We start from the raw sequence: 17,919 nt of genomic DNA, 5'->3' as shown, positions 1-17,919 counted from the left end.
TTTCAAAAATAGTAGTGTTTATTTTCTCATGTTGGATTTTCTGATGTGACATTTGCAATGCATGCAATGTACACAGGATTCTTTTTAGGCTTTTCAATTCGTCTACATCATCAAAAGATTAAATGTTCACATGTTTCATGTTTTCATGGAAGAAAACAGTTTTAAGCGTTTCCATAATAAAGCAAACAGTAATGAAATGATCTGCTAATCTGTATGATTGTCTTGCCTAACCACAGCCACTGTATGACCTTCTAGACATATATTCTCTTGAATAATTATGAAGCAAATTTTGTAAGGTAAAACCTGCAGGTATAAATAGCTTGGTCGTTATCATATCAAAAACATTGTTCTCTGGTTTATTTAAGAAGATGTGTTCTTTTCTTCAATTATTTAAAACCGATGTTAAATGAAACCATCTGCTCCAGATCAGACTGTAACTCAAAATCTCTCAAAATTGGGGTTTCACACCAAATTAGGACATGGCTTCAGTTCAGCGTGTGAGTCCCAGATCAGAATGTCATTCCGGATCTGAGTGTGACTCGAAATCAGGGCTTGATACAAAGTCAGGATGTCAAGAAATCAGGGTTTGTCTGAAACAGCCAGCTGTTTTCTTCCTGATGATCTTTCAGGCACTACACCATGGTCTCCTTACTCTTGTATTTGCACAAGAAGTACATTGTCAGATGTTTTGGTCTCTGATGTGTCTTCACAGGTCGGGGAATCTGTAGCCGGACGCTGGGATTCGTCTCATTCCACGTCCTGAAGAGGTGAATGTGGTAACGTAGGGATACCTGCGGTTAAAAAAAGTAGATAGTGTAGAAAAGTTAGTACTATTTTATCATCATTTAACTTTTTAATCACTTTTTATAGAGGTTTGTTATTCAGCGTAGTCCATATTCAATCTGAATAGATAGCTGATGATGCCAAGTGTGAATTTTTTCTCTATTTAATTATTACTGTACTGTATCATCCTTGGTGTCAACTTATTAATATGTTTTCAAGACCATTTTTGTTTCCCAAATCAGAAACACTGCAGGTATAAAATGTCATTGCACTTTCTATTGCTGCACTGAAAACAAGAGTGAACTTACAACAGTCCAGAAGAGGTAAATAGTGAAGAGTGTCAGTGTGAGAACAATGAGTCCCACGGCCTCCATGCTGTTGCTGTAGTACAGATCCATGGCTCCCTGCACACACAGCCAGCCTGACAGACTCGCTAAGGGTGTGATGAACAGGAAACAGATGGCATCTCCACACAGCGTCCGTCTCTGCTGCTGCATGGAAGGGGTGGTGAACCACTGCAGCCACGAAACACAGCTCATTAGGACAGGGATATACTTCACTTCAATCAGTTTGAAAGTTTATGTCATATATTGTTTGGATAGTAGCTCAACTTTTTAATTAATATTTTTTAATATGGAGCTTAAAATTAAGACAAACTAAAATTAATAAAAAATCCAGATCACAAAACCAGTTTACATAATGCATAAATCAGTATATATAAAAAGTATGTGCGGAAGGAAAGAAAAAGAAATGAAAGAAAGAGTAAAAGAGTGACAGAAAGATAAAATGCAATAAAGAAAAAGAAAAGGGAAAGAAATGCAGCAAGAAAAAGAACAAAGGAAGAAAAAAAGTGAAAGGAATAAAGAAAAATGCAATAAGGGAAAGAAATGCAGAAAGAATAACCAACAAAAAGAGAAAAGGTGAAAGGAAGAAATAAAATGCAAGAAAGAAAAAATAACAAATGAAAGAAAGAAAAAGAGAAATATGGATGGATAGGTGGGTGGATGGATGGATGGATGGATGGATGGATGGGTGGGTGGGTGGTTGGGTTGTTGGGTGGATGGATGGATGGATGGATGGATGGGTGGATTGGTGGTTGGGTGGATGGATGGATGGATGGATGGATGGATTGGTGGGTGGATGGGTGGGTGGATGGATGGATGGATGGATGGATGGATTAATGGATGAATGGATGGATGAAAGGATGGGTGGGTGACTGGATGGATAGTGAATTTTAGTTATCAAACAGCTAATCACTGGTTCTGGGGAAGTCGTGGCCTAGTGGTTAGAGAGTTTGACTAACCCTAGGGTTGTGGGTTCGAATCTCGGCCACTGCTCCGGGTGTGTGTTCAAAGTGTGTGTGTGTTCACTGCTCTGTGTGTGTGCATTTTGGATGGGTTAAATGCAGAGCACGAATTCTGAGTATGGGTCACCATACTTGGCTGAATGTCACGTCACACACTATATTTGTTCACAGAGCAGGCAGATTTGCAGCGGTCAGCAGGATGTGTTGCTCATGGACTGTAGTGTCATCTTCCTGTTCTCCGCCCAAACGTGAGATAAGCAGCAGCGACACGGACATGTTCCTCATCTAATCTCATTTTCCTGCTAAGTGGATCAGTGTTTAAAAGAAGCCGAGCGAAAGCAGACCTCCCAATATGTGACGCGGGGACACGACTTGACTCTGGCTTGAGAGTGACTGACTGCAGGAGAACAGATGCTGATAATGACATTTAAAACACTTGCCATATGACTAAAATGGAGAGTGTGTTACTATATGTCCATGTACAGCTTTAGCTCTGTTTATTCCTCTGTCTCACATGAACTCTGAAGTCAGATTGACAGGTTGATAGTGCAGCTCATGTCATCTGAGGTCAGACAGTCTTCCAGAGCAACATGCAGCCACCGACAGAATTACAGAAAGCACAAATAGACGTTCTCAGATTCAACACCTGCTAAACCTACAAAATAATACTTTGGTCACATCTTACATTGCCTAGAGCATCAAGTGAATGAACTCATTCCTCAGTCCTTTAGAGAAAATAAGTGATTTGGAAGCTCTGCCGCTGATGATTTTACCTCGGTGAGTGGTTTGGGAAGTCTCTCTAGAGCGAACTCAAAGTGGCAGAGCTCACAGCGGCTGGTGCCGGAGGCCGTGAGCCAGCGCTCCAGACAAACACGGTGCACCATCGCCATAGAGCCAGCACACTCGCAGGGAGATAACAGATCACCCACGCCGCTGCCTTCATGACAGATTCGACAGAACGGCTCCTCAGCGTTCAGACTGAAAACAGAGACCTGGGTATTAACCATCAAATAGTGAAGATTCAGAGAACAATAACTAAAGATCACACAAGATTCCAGGATAGTACAATTAAACATTTATAGTCTTTTAATGCAATAGTCCACCCAAAAACGAAAATTTACTTACCTTCGGGCCACCTTAAATGTGGATGAGTTTGTTTCTTCATCAGAACAGATTAACATCACTTGCATCCTCTGCAGTGAATGGGTGCCGTCAGAATAAGAGTTCAAATAGCTGATAAAAACATCACAATAATCCACAAGTAATCCACAGTACCCATCAGTTAATATCTTGAGAAGTGAAAAGCTGTGGTATATAGGAATCCCCATCCATCATTAAGCTGTTTTAACTGGCCGAAATATAAATAATCCATAATAATGCATCAGTGGAAGCAGTCCAAAAGTCCATCCCTTGTTGTCCTCTCAAATCCAAATCTTCCAACATAGTTGTGTAGAATTGTTTATGACTATTGTAAAAGGTGCTTGATCTGTGCATGTTTCTCTAATTATTCAGATTACCGTATTTTCCGGACTATAAATCGCACTTTTTTTCATAGTTTGGTTGGTCCTGCGACTTATAATCAGGTGCGACTAATTTATCAAAATTAATTTGACATGAACCAAGAGAAATGATCCAAGAGAAAACATTACCGTCTACAGCCACGAGAGGGCGCTCTATGCTGCTCATACTCCTTTAGCCTACCACTGAGCAACATAGAGCGCTCTCTCGCGGCTTTGGACGGTAATGTTTTCTATTGGTTCTTGGGTTTAAATAAATGCGACTTGTAGTCCAGTGCGACTTATATATGCTTTTTTCCTCATCATGACGTATTTTTGGACTGATGCGACTTATACTCAGGTGCGATTTATAGTCCGAAAAATAAGACAACTTTTCACTGGTTAAAACAATATTATGGATTGAGGAGTCTATTTTAACTGGAAGCAATGATTTGAAGTTATTATTTTTTTCACTTCACAAGATATTATCTGATGGACTGAAGAGATGATGTGGATTATTGTGATGCTTTGATCAGCTGTTTGGACTCTCAATCTGATGGCACCCATTCAGAGGATCCATTGGTGAGCAAGTTTTATAATGCCAAATTTCTCCAAATCTGTTCTGATGACCAAACAAACTTATCTACTTGGATTGAGGATAAATCCATTTTCAGCAAACGTTCATTTTGGGTGAGAATTCCAGTTTGCATCACAGGAATAAATTACATTTGAAAATATATTCAGGCAGAAAACAGTTATTTTAAAATGTAACAGTATTTACTTTGTTTTTGATCAAATAAATTCAGCCTCGGCGAGCATAAAAAACTTTATATAAGATGTATAAGATACATAATTAATTATTATTATATTATTATTATTTTAATTATTTTGTTGTATTTTATGGCTTCCATGGTCAACAGTCCATTCATTTTACTATTAAAACGTATTGTAATGTTGACAACTTTATCCACAATGCAAAATCAAGCCACAAAGATCTCAACTTTCTGATGCCAGATATGAATATGAACACATGACCACACACATTTACATGCCACCAATGTCTAATAGGATTTCAGGTACTTTGGGTTGTTTGGCTGAATGGCTTTCTGAAAATATTGCCCAGGAGGGACAATGCCCTGCACACTTTATCTCCAACCCCAATCAAACGTACCTGAGCAAGTTCATCAAGTTTAATCTCTAAAATGGATATGGTTCGTATTTGGGCACAGTCCACTGATGCGGATGTAATTGTTCTAACTGAAACCTGGCTAAGCAAATCTGTTTTAGACAAGGATATTTGTATTAATGGTTATAATGTATATAGGTCTGACCGACCAAAAAAGGGTGGGGGCATAGCAATATTTAAAAAAAAAAAAGGTTTTATGTTAAAATACTGCTTTTTAAATCAGTGAGTAAACAATTTGAATTTTTAGCTCTCGATCTTGAGGTTTCTAAATCTCTCAGTATAACAGTTGTTGGTTGCTATAGAACACCGTCTGCTGATAGTAGTGCGCTGCCTTCTTTACTCCAGCTCCTTTCACCTCTTAATGCTAAAGAATTGGTAGTTCTTGGTGATTTGAATTGGAATTGGTTGCATTCAGCAAGTGATGAATTTAAAACCTATTGCGATGCAATTAATCTTTTTCAGATTGTTGACAAGCCCACTAGACCGAACCTCAAATGTCCAGAAAAATCATCACTAAGAGATTTAATCTTAACATACACTCCCCATAAGTATTCAACTCCATCCATATTTGCGAATGACATCAGTGACCACTGTGTCATCGCAACAGTTAGAAAAACACAAAAATTCTTAACTAAGCAAAACGTCATAACCAAGCGTGACATGAAACATTTCTCAGAACAAGGGCTTCTACACGATTTGAATAATTTGGAATGGGAACAAATTAATTCAATTCCTGACCTTGAAATAGCCTGGGATTTTTTTAATGTAAAATTTTCTGCTTTAGTCAACAAACAGGCTCCTCTCAAAAGGTACAGGGTGAAGGAATAATGCATGGTTTTCTCATCCTTTATCAATTATGCTTCATGAGCGCAACCTGTCATGGGCAAAAGCTAGAAAAACTGATTTAAATTCAGACTGGCTTGATTTTAGGCGATTGCGCAATGCATGCACGGTTGCAATCAGAAAAGCTAAAACTGAACATTTTCTTATACAAACATCTCCAAATCTAAATAATTCATCCAAATTTTGGAAAAGTGTTAAATCATTAACTGAAAATAATAAAGGTATAGAACTCCCATCATGTATTAATAAGGGCTCTGATACAATCATTGATAAAGTAAACATGCTAAATTGTTTTAATGAACACTTTATAGCTTCTGTTTTTTTGTTTGATTCAGTTAACGGTGCTCATGTGAATCCTTTGATTGTTCAGTCAGAGAGCTTAGTGTCAAGTCAATCTTTCAACTTTTCACCAATTGCAATCTCTGAGGTTTGCAAAGCCCTTAAATCTTTAGATGTTTCGAAATCGGCAGGTCCCGATAATTTAGAACCTTATTTTTTAAAGCTAGCAGCTGATTTAATTGCCCCACCTCAGACTCATATTTTTAACCTTTCACTTGACTTAAATGAAATTCCACTTATATGGAAATCAGCTTTTGTCCTTCCCCTAGCTGTTTAAAGGTGGAGATCCCACACACCCAAATAATTACAGGCCCATTTCCAAGCTGTCAGTTTTGGCCAAAGTCCTCGAAACATTTGTCAACAATCAATTAAAAGAATTTCTGTCTACTAATAATACCCTGTCTGATTTTCAATCTGGTTTCAGAAAACAACATAGCACAACTACGGCAGCCTTAAAGGTACTAAATGATTTTATTGAATCAGTTGTTAGTGCAGCCTTATTCATCCATCTACCAAAAGCATTTGATACGGTTGATCATATTTTACTGATACAACGACTTGTCAGTATTGGATTATCTAAACATACGATTGGTTGGTTTAAAAACTACCTTTCAAACAGAACTCAATGTGTACAGGCAGAAGGTTTTATCTCTGGTTCACTCAATGTCACTAAAGGTGTGCCACAGGGGTCAGTCCTTGGACCACTCCTATTTACTCTATATATAAATAATATTGATCATAATGTTCAAAATGTAAATTTTCATTATTACGCTGATGATACAGTTATATATAGTTCAGCAGCCACACCCAATCTGGCTCTTTCTCAGTTACAGCTTGCATTTGATATTGTTCAGCGTAACTTATTTGAATTGAAACTAGTTTTAAATGTTGATAAAACAAAATTCATGTTGTTTTCTAAATCAAAATCAATCCCCCATAATAATCTTCTGCCTATTACTACGTCCCAAGGTTCAGAAATTGAATTTGTGTCTCAGTATATGTATCTGGGGATTTTAATTGATGACGCTCTCTCCTTTGGGCCTCATGTTCAGCAACTGGTGAAAAGATTGAAAGTGAAATTGGGTTTTTACTTCAGAATCAAATCCTGTCTTTCCTTTGAGGCAAAAAAGAGGCTTGTTGCAGCCACTTTTATGTCTGTACTGGACTACGGTGATGTTATATGCATGCACCTTCAAAGTGTTTACATGCTTTAGACACTGTTTATCATGGTGCACTGAGGTTCATAACAAATCTTAAAACCCTCACTCATCATTGTGTGTTGTATGCTCAGGTTGGCTGGTCTATGCTGTCCATTCGAAGACAAAAACACTGGCATGTTTTTATTTATAAATCTATCCTGGGTTTACTTCCTTCCTATCTTTGTACATACATCTGTAAAAGGTATGCTTGTAGCTATAGCCTCCGGTCACAGGATATATTTTTACTGTCTGTTCCAGTGGTACGTACAGAGTTGGGGAAAAAAACATTTAAATTTGCTAATCCCTCTGCCTGGAATTCTTTGCAAAGTATATTGAAACTGAAGGAACTGGTTTCGTTAGACACTTTTAAAGTAGTTTTAAATGATTTGGAGAATGAAACATCGGGTTGTAGATGTTTTAGCTAGTTATGTATTGATATTGAAATTAGATGGATTTGCTTGTGTGTGTGTATATGTGTATGTATTGTTGGATGTTATTTGTTACACTCAAACGTGCTGTGTCTGTCAGTCTTGGCCAGGACGCTCTTGTAAAAGAGATTCTTAATCTCAATGTGCTTCTTTCCTGGTAAAATAAAGGTTATAATAATAATATAATAAAGGTCTTCAGGATCCCTAGAAAATCACAGGTAAGTGAATTTGAGGAGGGTTTGAGCTGGCTTTGACCCACCTGATGCCACCCAGGTGTGCAGGGATCACAGAGGAAACATAAGTGCTGCTGTGAATGACCTCCTGTACAGCATCCGTGGAGGTCTCAGCATTCGCTTTCACCAGATCCACTGAATCCGGACCAGCACTGAGACCAGGTGATGAGTCCTCACAGAGCATGACTGCTGCACATGAGACCATTCATTCCTGAGAGACATAGAGACATGAGGGACATGTGATGACAGCAATGAAGAGACACTGACAGAACAGGGGCTTTGTGTGAGGAACAGAATTAATTAGCTGCTTATTTACACTTGATATATAAATTACAGGGTTGGAAATGTACTTAAATTTATGAGAATACCTATATTAATTATGAACATGAATGTGCAGGAAATTTGTTAGCTCCCATTTTTGTGAATAAACGACTTCACTGAATAATGAGATTTTTATATTCACATATTGGTGATTCATACAAATATGAGAAACATTTCTGATTATTATCAATGTTGAAAACAGTTGTTGCTTAATTTTTAATTTTTTGGAAACTGTGATACATTTTTTCTTTGCTTCTTTGAGAAAAAGATCAATAAAACAGCATTTACACTAAACAGAATTCTTTGTTTCGGTTCATGTACCCTTGCTGAATAAAAGTATTAATGAGTTAGAAAAAACATAGAAAAAACTATGTTAGAACAGTAGTATATATTTAAATAAATAGATACATAGGTGCAAAATGTTCATTTTGAGAGTGTGGAAAATGCCATGTGGGAATGCCACAAATTAGTTTTCTGATGATTGTTTCTGAAAGACATCTTGCCCTATCTGAAAATTTAATTGGTCAACAGATGTTTATGTCAGAAAGCACAAGTTTAAAAGTTTTGGTTGCGTGATGGAGCATTACCATTGCATTTCCGTCAACATCCTTATAATGCACTGTCAATAAATTCTTCACGTTCTCTGTAGCAACATCTACTCTATATAAGCATATAACATTTTACCAAGTACTAAAACAACTGTAAAATTACTATTCTATCACTTAGCAATATCAAATCAACAACATAATTTTTTAGAAGCAATTAGGAACTTACCATCAGACAGACCATGTTCTCCATCCAAACTCCCCATAACCCGATCTCTGAAGGCTTAAAGACTCGTAGGCTCTCTCTTTCTCTCTCTCTCTCCAGTCAGATTATTATTGAGCCCAAGGTCGCTGGTGAGAAGGATTAGCCTGAAGGCAAGGAAAGCACAGGCACAGAGCCGACAAAGGGAAATCCGTCTCACATCACCGTTGGTTACACTCTGGGCACCTCCTCATTCAAACTTCCTTAATCCAGTTAGTCTTTACCAGTGGCTTTTCATTTTCCTGACATTATTCTAAATGAACAGGGTCTTTCTTTGACTGTAAACTGCTGCAGACACAACAACAACAAATGCTGAAAGTGTTGGTGGCATCTAAACCTCATGGACCAGGCCTAATTTTAGCCCGCTGGCCTAAGAGCAGCCTGATCTCTCGCTAAATACCTCTTTATCTTGTTCGCAGACTGATGTCTAAAATGGTGCAACCATAATTCACTCTAATCCGTTGCCACATTTAAGTGGCAGGTGATTTTTTTCTAAAGTATTTTTGTGTTGATCATAATTTAGAGCTCAAATGGTCTGGTGGAGCATCAGTATTGGTATCTTCATTGTTCTTGGACATCTTTCACTCTTAAGGAGGCACAATTAAATATGGTTACATTTTATAGATTATTTCATCCAAACATTTATTCCATGCAAGATATAATCTTGAAAGGTTTTTGGATTAACTGGCTATTACTTTATATTAAGTGGCCTTAACTACTACTTACATCAAAAAATAGGTAGAGTGTACTTATTGTGTTTATATTGTATTGCAAAACACCTTTGCTGCTATTGAGGTGGGATACCTTGGGGAACCTAAACCTACCCATGCCACCAAACATGTCCCTAACCTTGGGTCAAGGTGTAAGGGATGGGTTTAACAATGTAATTATAAATGTAATTACAGAAATTAATTACAGATTTAAATACATGCAGGTATTTTTTTAAATATAAGTACAACGTAAAAGCATGTATGTAAGTGCATTGTACCAAATGGTTAATTTAAATGTAAATACATATTAGTAATTAAGGCCACTTAATATAAAGTGGGACCCCATACTCTACTATTTAAGATAAAATGACTCTATTAAAATGGTTACAAATAGATACTGTAAATGGTTTTAAACTAATTAGTGTACTTAATCATCTTTATCCCATGGGAGGCATAAGGCCAAAAAATAAATGTGCAGATAATTGTATAAGACACTTATATTAGGCGTATTGATAGCTATCAGGACTGTCAGAACTGTAAGAACAATTTTTAAATTCAATAAGCAACTTTTGATTATTATTCATCATATGACGAGAAAGTTATTTTAAAATATATTTTCAGTATTAACTTTAACTATATGCTATTTAGTGATACAGCTATCAAGGCAATTTTAAAATTAATTAATGATAAAACATTATTCTGTCACAAAATTAAAAAAAAAAATATATATATATATATATATATATATATATATATATATATATATATATTCATACACTATTTTACAACATTTGAAAGATTTTTTTAGACATATGATATCCATTGATACACCTGTCTGGATTAGTTTTAATTTATTTTTTATTAAGTTCATTTAAAACTCGGCCTATTTAAAAATGTAAATCTGGTTCATGAATCTGATTGGCTGAGAGGTTTTCTAAGCATGAGATAATCACACAATATCACCAAAGGAACCGTTACACCATAAATAAATAAATAAATTCGGTATTAATCTTTTAAAGGGATTTTAGAAAATATTATAATACCTATTATAACAGTAAATGAAACCTGTTCATTTAAAATTATATACAGATATAGACTACAGGATCTTTTCATAAATGAATATATTTCTCATAGGCTACATTGTATGATTGTATATAATTTTTTAAACCTTATTTTTTAAACTCTGTATGTTGCAAAGAATTTACCTTCATTGAAAAATGAACGCTGAGTGATTTTGAGTGTTTGCACAGGTTTGTTTATTTGCCATATTTAAACAATGTGTCATTAAATCATGTGACAATTTCCCCGTCTGGTGGTCAGATAATTATTTATATTCAAATGTCGTCTAATCCCAGCAAACGCAGACACAACACAAGCATAATGGACAAAACAGCGGATTTTTAAAACACGTGAGAAACTCAGTTGCAACAATCACGGGAGATCAGGCAGCAGAGGGTTAATGCACTCATTTACATGACTTGATCTCTCTTCGTGACTTAGATGAAAGTGCAGAAGGGGAAACACTGTAGACAAGTAGTCATATGAGGGACTTTCACTCTCGCCCCATAAATCTGCCTCTTTCTTTCCTCCCTCTGTCTGCTCGCTTCTCATTCTGTTCTGTTGGCACTAATCCTGTCTGCTATTCATGGCCAAGCTGCTCGCTAGAATGACCGGCGGGGACGGACACCAATGTGGATTCCTTCATGAACCGCGTGAAGGGGTGAATAATTCCTTTGACACCTCTTAGACGCTTGCAGGAGAGAGCCAGACACCAGGGATTATCGGAGGAATAAAACAAGCTCTGGTGAAAGAGAACTTGCTCTTTAATGTTGAGGGATGCAGTGAGCTGTGACCGGCTGCGGCGCTATTGTACGTTCACTCTCCGTCTGGTAGCGTGGAAGGATATGCAACCTCTTTTTGGAAACTTCTAATTTTATAATGAGATATATAAAGCAGGAAACGTTTCGGAAAAGACTGCATGCCAGATTTGAACTCGTACCATCTGCATAAGCACCACTATTGCGCTAAGCCACTGCTCCAACATGACAAATGCCATTTCAAAATCTTCTCTGTACAAAATGAAACATTTCTTTTATTAATTAAATAAGTCAACATGAAACATTGAACATACTTTGGTGTAACAGTATATCAAATGAGAAAAATAGGTCAGCGTTAGATTTTAGCATTTGGAATTTATTGGAAAATGAATCAAGTGGCTTCTTTTTTTAATATTTGTCCTTGGCTATATGTCAATGTCAATGTCAATGTCACCTTTATTTATATAGCGCTTTAAACAAAATACATTGCGTCAAAGCAACTGAACAACATTCATTAGGAAAACAGTGTCAATAATGCAAAAATGAGAGTTAAAGGCAGTTCATCATTGGATTCAGTTATGTCATCTCTGTTCAGTTAAATAGTGTCTGTGCATTTATTTGCAATCAAGTCAACGATATCGCTGTAGATGAAGTGTCCCCAACTAAGCAAGCCAGAGGTGACAGCGGCAAGGAACCGAAACTCCATCGGTGACAGAATGGAGAAAAAAACCTTGGGAGAAACCAGGCTCAGTTGGGGGGCCAGTTCTCCTCTGACCAGACGAAACCAGTAGTTCAATTCCAGACTGCAGCAAAGTCAGATTGTGCAGAAGAATCATCTGTTTCCTGTGGTCTTGTCCTGGTGCTCCTCTGAGACAAGGTCTTTACAGGGGATCTGTATCTGGGGCTCTAGTTGTCCTGGTCTCCGCTGTCTTTCAGGGATGTAGAGGTCCTTTCTAGGTGCTGATCCACCATCTGGTCTGGATACGTACTGGATCCGGGTGACTGCAGTGACCCTCTGATCTGGACACAGACTGGATCTGGTGGCCACGGTGACCTCGGAACAAGAGAGAAACAGACAAATATTAGCGTAGATGCCATTCTTCTAATGATAGCAAGTACATAGGTTGTTATGGGAAGTGTTTCCGGTTCCGGTTTACCTAATTAATGCAGCCTAAAAATCCTTTAACGGATTTGGATAATAAAAGCATATTAGTATGTTATGTGTATGCCAGGTTAAAGAGATGGGTCTTTAATCTAGATTTAAACTGCAAGAGTGTGTCTGCCTCCCGAACAATGTTAGGTAGGTTATTCCAGAGTTTGGGCGCCAAATAGGAAAAGGATCTGCCGCCTGCAGTTGATTTTGATATTCTAGGTATTATCAAATTGCCTGAGTTTTGAGAACGTAGCGGACGTAGAGGATTATAATGTAAAAGGAGCTCATTCAAATACTGAGGTGCTAAACCATTCAGGGCTTTATAAGTAATAAGCAATATTTTAAAATCTATGCGATGCTTGATAGGGAGCCAGTGCAGTGTTGACAGGACCGGGCTAATATGGTCATACTTCCTGGTTCTAGTAAGAACTCTTGCTGCTGCATTTTGGACTAGCTGTAGTTTGTTTACTAAGCGTGCAGAACAACCACCCAATAAAGCATTACAATAATCTAACCTTGAGGTCATAAATGCATGGATTAACATTTCTGCATTTGACATTGAGAGCATAGGCCGTAATTTAGATATATTTTTGAGATGGAAAAATGCAGTTTTACAAATGCTAGAAACGTGGCTTTCTAAGGAAAGATTGCGATCAAGTAGCACACCTAGGTTCCTAACTGATGATGAAGAATTGACAGAGCAACCATCAAGTCTTAGACAGTGTTCCAGGTTATTACAAGCAGAGTTTTTAGGTCCTATAATTAACACCTCTGTTTTTTCAGAATTTAGCAGTAAGAAATTACTCGTCATCCAGTTTTTTATATCGACTATGCAATCCATTAGTTTTTCAAATTGGTGTGTTTCACCGGGCTGCGAAGAAATATAGAGCTGAGTATCATCAGCATAACAGTGAAAGCTAACACCATGTTTCCTGATGATATCTCCCAAGGGTAACATATAAAGCGTGAAGAGTAGCGGCCCTAGTACTGAGCCTTGAGGTACTCCATACTGCACTTGTGATCGATAGGATACATCTTCATTCACTGCTACGAACTGATGGCGGTCATATAAGAACGATTTAAACCATGCTAATGCACTTCCACTGATGCCAACAAAGTATTCAAGTCTATGCAAAAGAATGTTGTGGTCAATTGTGTCAAACGCAGCACTAAGATCCAATAAAACTAATAGAGAGATACACCCACGATCAGATGATAAGAGCAGATCATTTGTAACTCTAAGAAGAGCAGTCTCAGTACTATGATACGGTCTAAATCCTGACTGGAAATCCTCACATATACCATTTTTCTCTAAGAAGGAATATAATTGTGTGGATACCACCTTTTCTAGTATCTTGGACAGAAAAGGGAGATTCGAGATTGGTCTATAATTAACTAGTTCTTTGGGGTCAAGTTGTGGTTTTTTGATGAGAGGCTTAATAACAGCCAGTTTGAAGGTTTTGGGGACATGTCCTAATGACAATGAGGAATTAATAATAGTCAGAAGAGGATCTATGACTTCTGCAAGCACCTCTTTCAGGAGCTTAGATGATATAGGGTCTAACATACATGTTGTTGGTTTAGATGATTTAACAAGTTTATAGAACTTTTTATAGAACTTTTTAAGTTTATAGAAGTTTTTATAGAACTAAATAATGATCTGAGATATCATCACTTGGCTGAATAATTTCAACACCATCAACATCAATTCCATGTGACAGTATTAAATCTAGAGTATGATTTCGACAATGAGTAGGTCCTGAAACGTGTTGTCTAACACCAATAGAGTTCAGAATGTCTATAAATGCTGATCCCAATGCATCGTTTTCATTATCAACATGGATATTAAAATCACCAACTATTAAAACTTTATCTGCAGCCAGAACTAACTCGGATGTAAAATCACCAAACTCTTTAATAAAGTCTGTATGGTGCCCTGGTGGCCTGTATACAGTAGCCAGTACAAACATAACAGGGGATTTATCATTAACATTTGTTTCTTTGGATAATGTTATATGAAGTACCATTACTTCAAACGAGTTATACTTGTAGCCTGCCCTCTGAGAAATCCTGAAAACGTTGTTATAAATTGAAGCAACACCTCCACCTTTGCCTTTTAGACGTGGCTCATGTTTATAACAGTAATCTTGGGGGGTGGACTCATTTAAAATAATGTAATCATCAGGTTTTAGCCAGGTTTCTGTCAAACATAGTACATCTATATTATGATCAGTGATCATATTATTTACAAAAAGTGTTTTCGTAGAAAGGGATCTGATATTCAATAAGCCAAGCTTTATCATTTGTTTATCCATATTGCTTCTGTTTTTTATTTGTTGAACCTCAATTAAATTATTAATCTTAACTTGGTTTGGACGTTTTTTGTATTTTCTAGTTCGGGGAACAGACAGTCTCTATAGTGTGATATCTAGGTGAAAAAGTCTCTATGTGCTGAGAATTAACTGACCTCTGTGACGGGAGGCAGCTAGCAGACGGTCGGTTTAGCCAGTCTGTCTGCCTCCTGACCTGGGCCCCAGTTAGTCAAGTATAAACACTAAGACTATTTGCCATATTTCTAGAGAGAAGAGTGGCGCCACCCCAGGAGGGATGAAGATATGTGTGTGTGTGTGTGTCATTGCCTATATATATATATATATATATATATATATATATATATCTGTTCAAATTGTGTGGTAACACAAATTGCTAATTAGCCAATCACATTGGCAGCACCTCAATGAATTTAGGCATCTAGATGCGAAGACGACTTGCTGAAGTTCAAACCGAGCATCAGAATGGGGAAGAAAGGGGATTTAAGTGACTTTGAATGTGGAATAATTGTTGGTGTAAGATGGGCTGGTCTGAGTATTTCAAAAACTGCTGATCTACTGGGATTTTCACACACAACTATCTCTAGGGTTTACAGAGAATGGTCCAAAAAAGAGAAAATAACCAGTGAGCGGCAGCTGTGTGGATGAAAATGCCTTGTTGATGTCAGAGGTCAGAGGAGAATGGGCAGACTGGTTAGAGATGATAGAAAGGCAACAGTTACTCATATAACCACTCGTTACAACCAAGGTATGCAGAATACCATCTCTGAACACACAACACATCGAACCCTGAAGCAGATGGGCTGCAGCAGCAAAAGACTAAAATCACTGATTATTAAAAGATTATCAACAATTCAGAGAATGTATCTCGACCATTATCATATTTTCTAAGCATCAACCTGACTAAATGTATTATGATATTTATTTTCAGCCATATTTTATGTAGCAAAACATCTAGCACACACTACATGCAAATAATCTGGTATTAACTGCATATTAAATGTGTTAGTTAATGGTTGCACATGTGCCTGTGTTATAAATGTTCAGAAATTGTTGACAGCTCATTAAAGATCAACATAAATGCTCTGAGAGCAGCCTTTCTGGAAATACAACATGCACAAGTACACACACACACACAGCCACAGAGAGCTGAGACCTGGATCCATGTCTGATAGCAGGGACAACATCACAGCAAGAGCTACTGATAAAGTCATAAGTCACGGTTAGTACATCAACATCACCAGCCCTATGAGCCAGAGCAGGATAAATGCACTGTGCTCAGAGGAGAACAATGGCATATATCAGCCTCAATAATGCACTGCAACCTCAAAATATGCTTTAAAAATAATGGCTTACTGGAGAATGATTAAAAAAATATTACCAATAGATGTCACCATACATTACAGTCAAGTTGACTGATTAAGTTTCTGAATTGCACATTTTGTATTCCAAGTTTTCTAAACGTGTTGTTTAAATACACAAATTATGCATTATTTGTTTTAATATATATATATATATATATATATATATATATATATATATATATATATATATATATATATATATATATACATACAGTACAGACCAAACGTTTGGAAACATTACTATTTGTATTGTTTTTGAAAGAAGTTTCTTCTGCTCATCAAGCCTGCATTTATTTGATCAAAAATACAGAAAAAACAGTAATATTGTGAAATATTATTACAACTTAAAATAATAGTTTTCTATTTGAATATACTATATAAAAAAAATAATTTATTACTGTGATGCAAAGCTGATTTATTATGAGTGTTGGAAACAGTTCTGCTGTCTAATATATTTGATGAATAAAAGGTTAAAAAGAACTTCATTTATTCAAAATAAAAAAAAAATTCTAATAATATATATTCTAATTTTATATATTCTTTACTATCACTTTTTATCAATTTAACACATCCTTGCTGAATAAAGTATTGATTTTATTTAAGAAAAAGAAAGAAAAAAAAATGACTGACCCCAAATTACTGACCAGTAGTGTATATTGTTATTACAAAATATTTATATTTTAAAAACATAGCTTCTTTTTTTTTTCTTTTTTTTTACTTCTACTTTTTATTCATCGAAGTATCCTAAAAAAGGATCACATGTTCTGAAAAAATATTAAGCAGCAGAACTGTTTCCAACTTTGATAATGAATCATCATATTAGAATGATTTCTAAAGGATCATGTGACAATGATCCTAAAAATTCAGCTTTGCATCACAGAAATAAATGATAATTTAAAGTATAATAAATTTAAAAACAATTATTTAAAATTGTAATAATATATCACAACATTTTTTTTCTGTATTTTTGTTCAAATAAATGCAGGCTTGATGAGCAGAAGAAACTTCTTTCAAAAACATTAAAAATAGTAATGTGTCCAAACTTTTGGTCTGTACTGTATATATATATATATATATCATTATATATCAATTTTTTTAATAATAATAATAATAAAGGTTTTGGATCATTTTATCACTCATTAATCAGAAAATACAGTCAATTGTGCAGGAAATGAAAAAACATTTACATGAAAAAAAAGGCTTTCGCCTGTAGTATCATCCCTTTAAAAAAATAGCATGAAAACTGAAGCATAATGTTATCATTAACTAGCAATATCATTGTAAAATTCCCAATAATCATATTTGAGCAGCACAATTTGCACATCTTGAACCGATGTAGTTTTGTCATGTTGCATCACCAACATGCACTGTTTTAAATACACCCAATATTGCATGAAACAAGACACATTTGTATTGAATTTGGCTTAAGATGCCAGGGACTCATTCACTCTATTCTAAAACCCAGTGAATTGCCTATGTAGGCAGCAATAATACATCAAATGGTGCTCCCAATGTGAAGGCTGTTCCAAAACAATTTTCTTTTCTAAGGCAGCATCACATATTCTTCTCCGAGAAGGCAATCTTGCATTTCAATGGGCCCCAAA

General features: G+C 36.3%; 1 protein-coding gene across 1 annotated transcript; it reads right to left on the bottom strand.

Annotated features, from left to right (window-relative positions):
* On the bottom strand, nt 1–9,052 carry zgc:158785 (uncharacterized protein LOC791214 homolog). The gene is made up of 5 exons (XM_059527180.1): nt 8,909–9,052; nt 7,840–8,024; nt 2,863–3,067; nt 1,092–1,298; nt 1–791 (listed from the first exon to the last, which is right to left on the bottom strand). Exons 2-5 carry the CDS (start codon nt 8,016–8,018, stop codon nt 633–635), a joined length of 750 nt encoding a protein of 249 aa, XP_059383163.1. The 5' UTR covers nt 8,019–8,024; nt 8,909–9,052; the 3' UTR covers nt 1–632.
* Nucleotides 9,053–17,919: the final 8,867 nt, after the last annotated feature.

The sequence above is a fragment of the Carassius carassius genome, chromosome 3, assembly GCF_963082965.1.
Source record: "Carassius carassius chromosome 3, fCarCar2.1, whole genome shotgun sequence".
Lineage (NCBI taxonomy): Eukaryota > Metazoa > Chordata > Actinopteri > Cypriniformes > Cyprinidae > Carassius > Carassius carassius.
The sequence above is the reverse complement of the archived record's forward strand: the minus strand, read 5'-3'. Positions and strand labels throughout refer to the sequence as shown.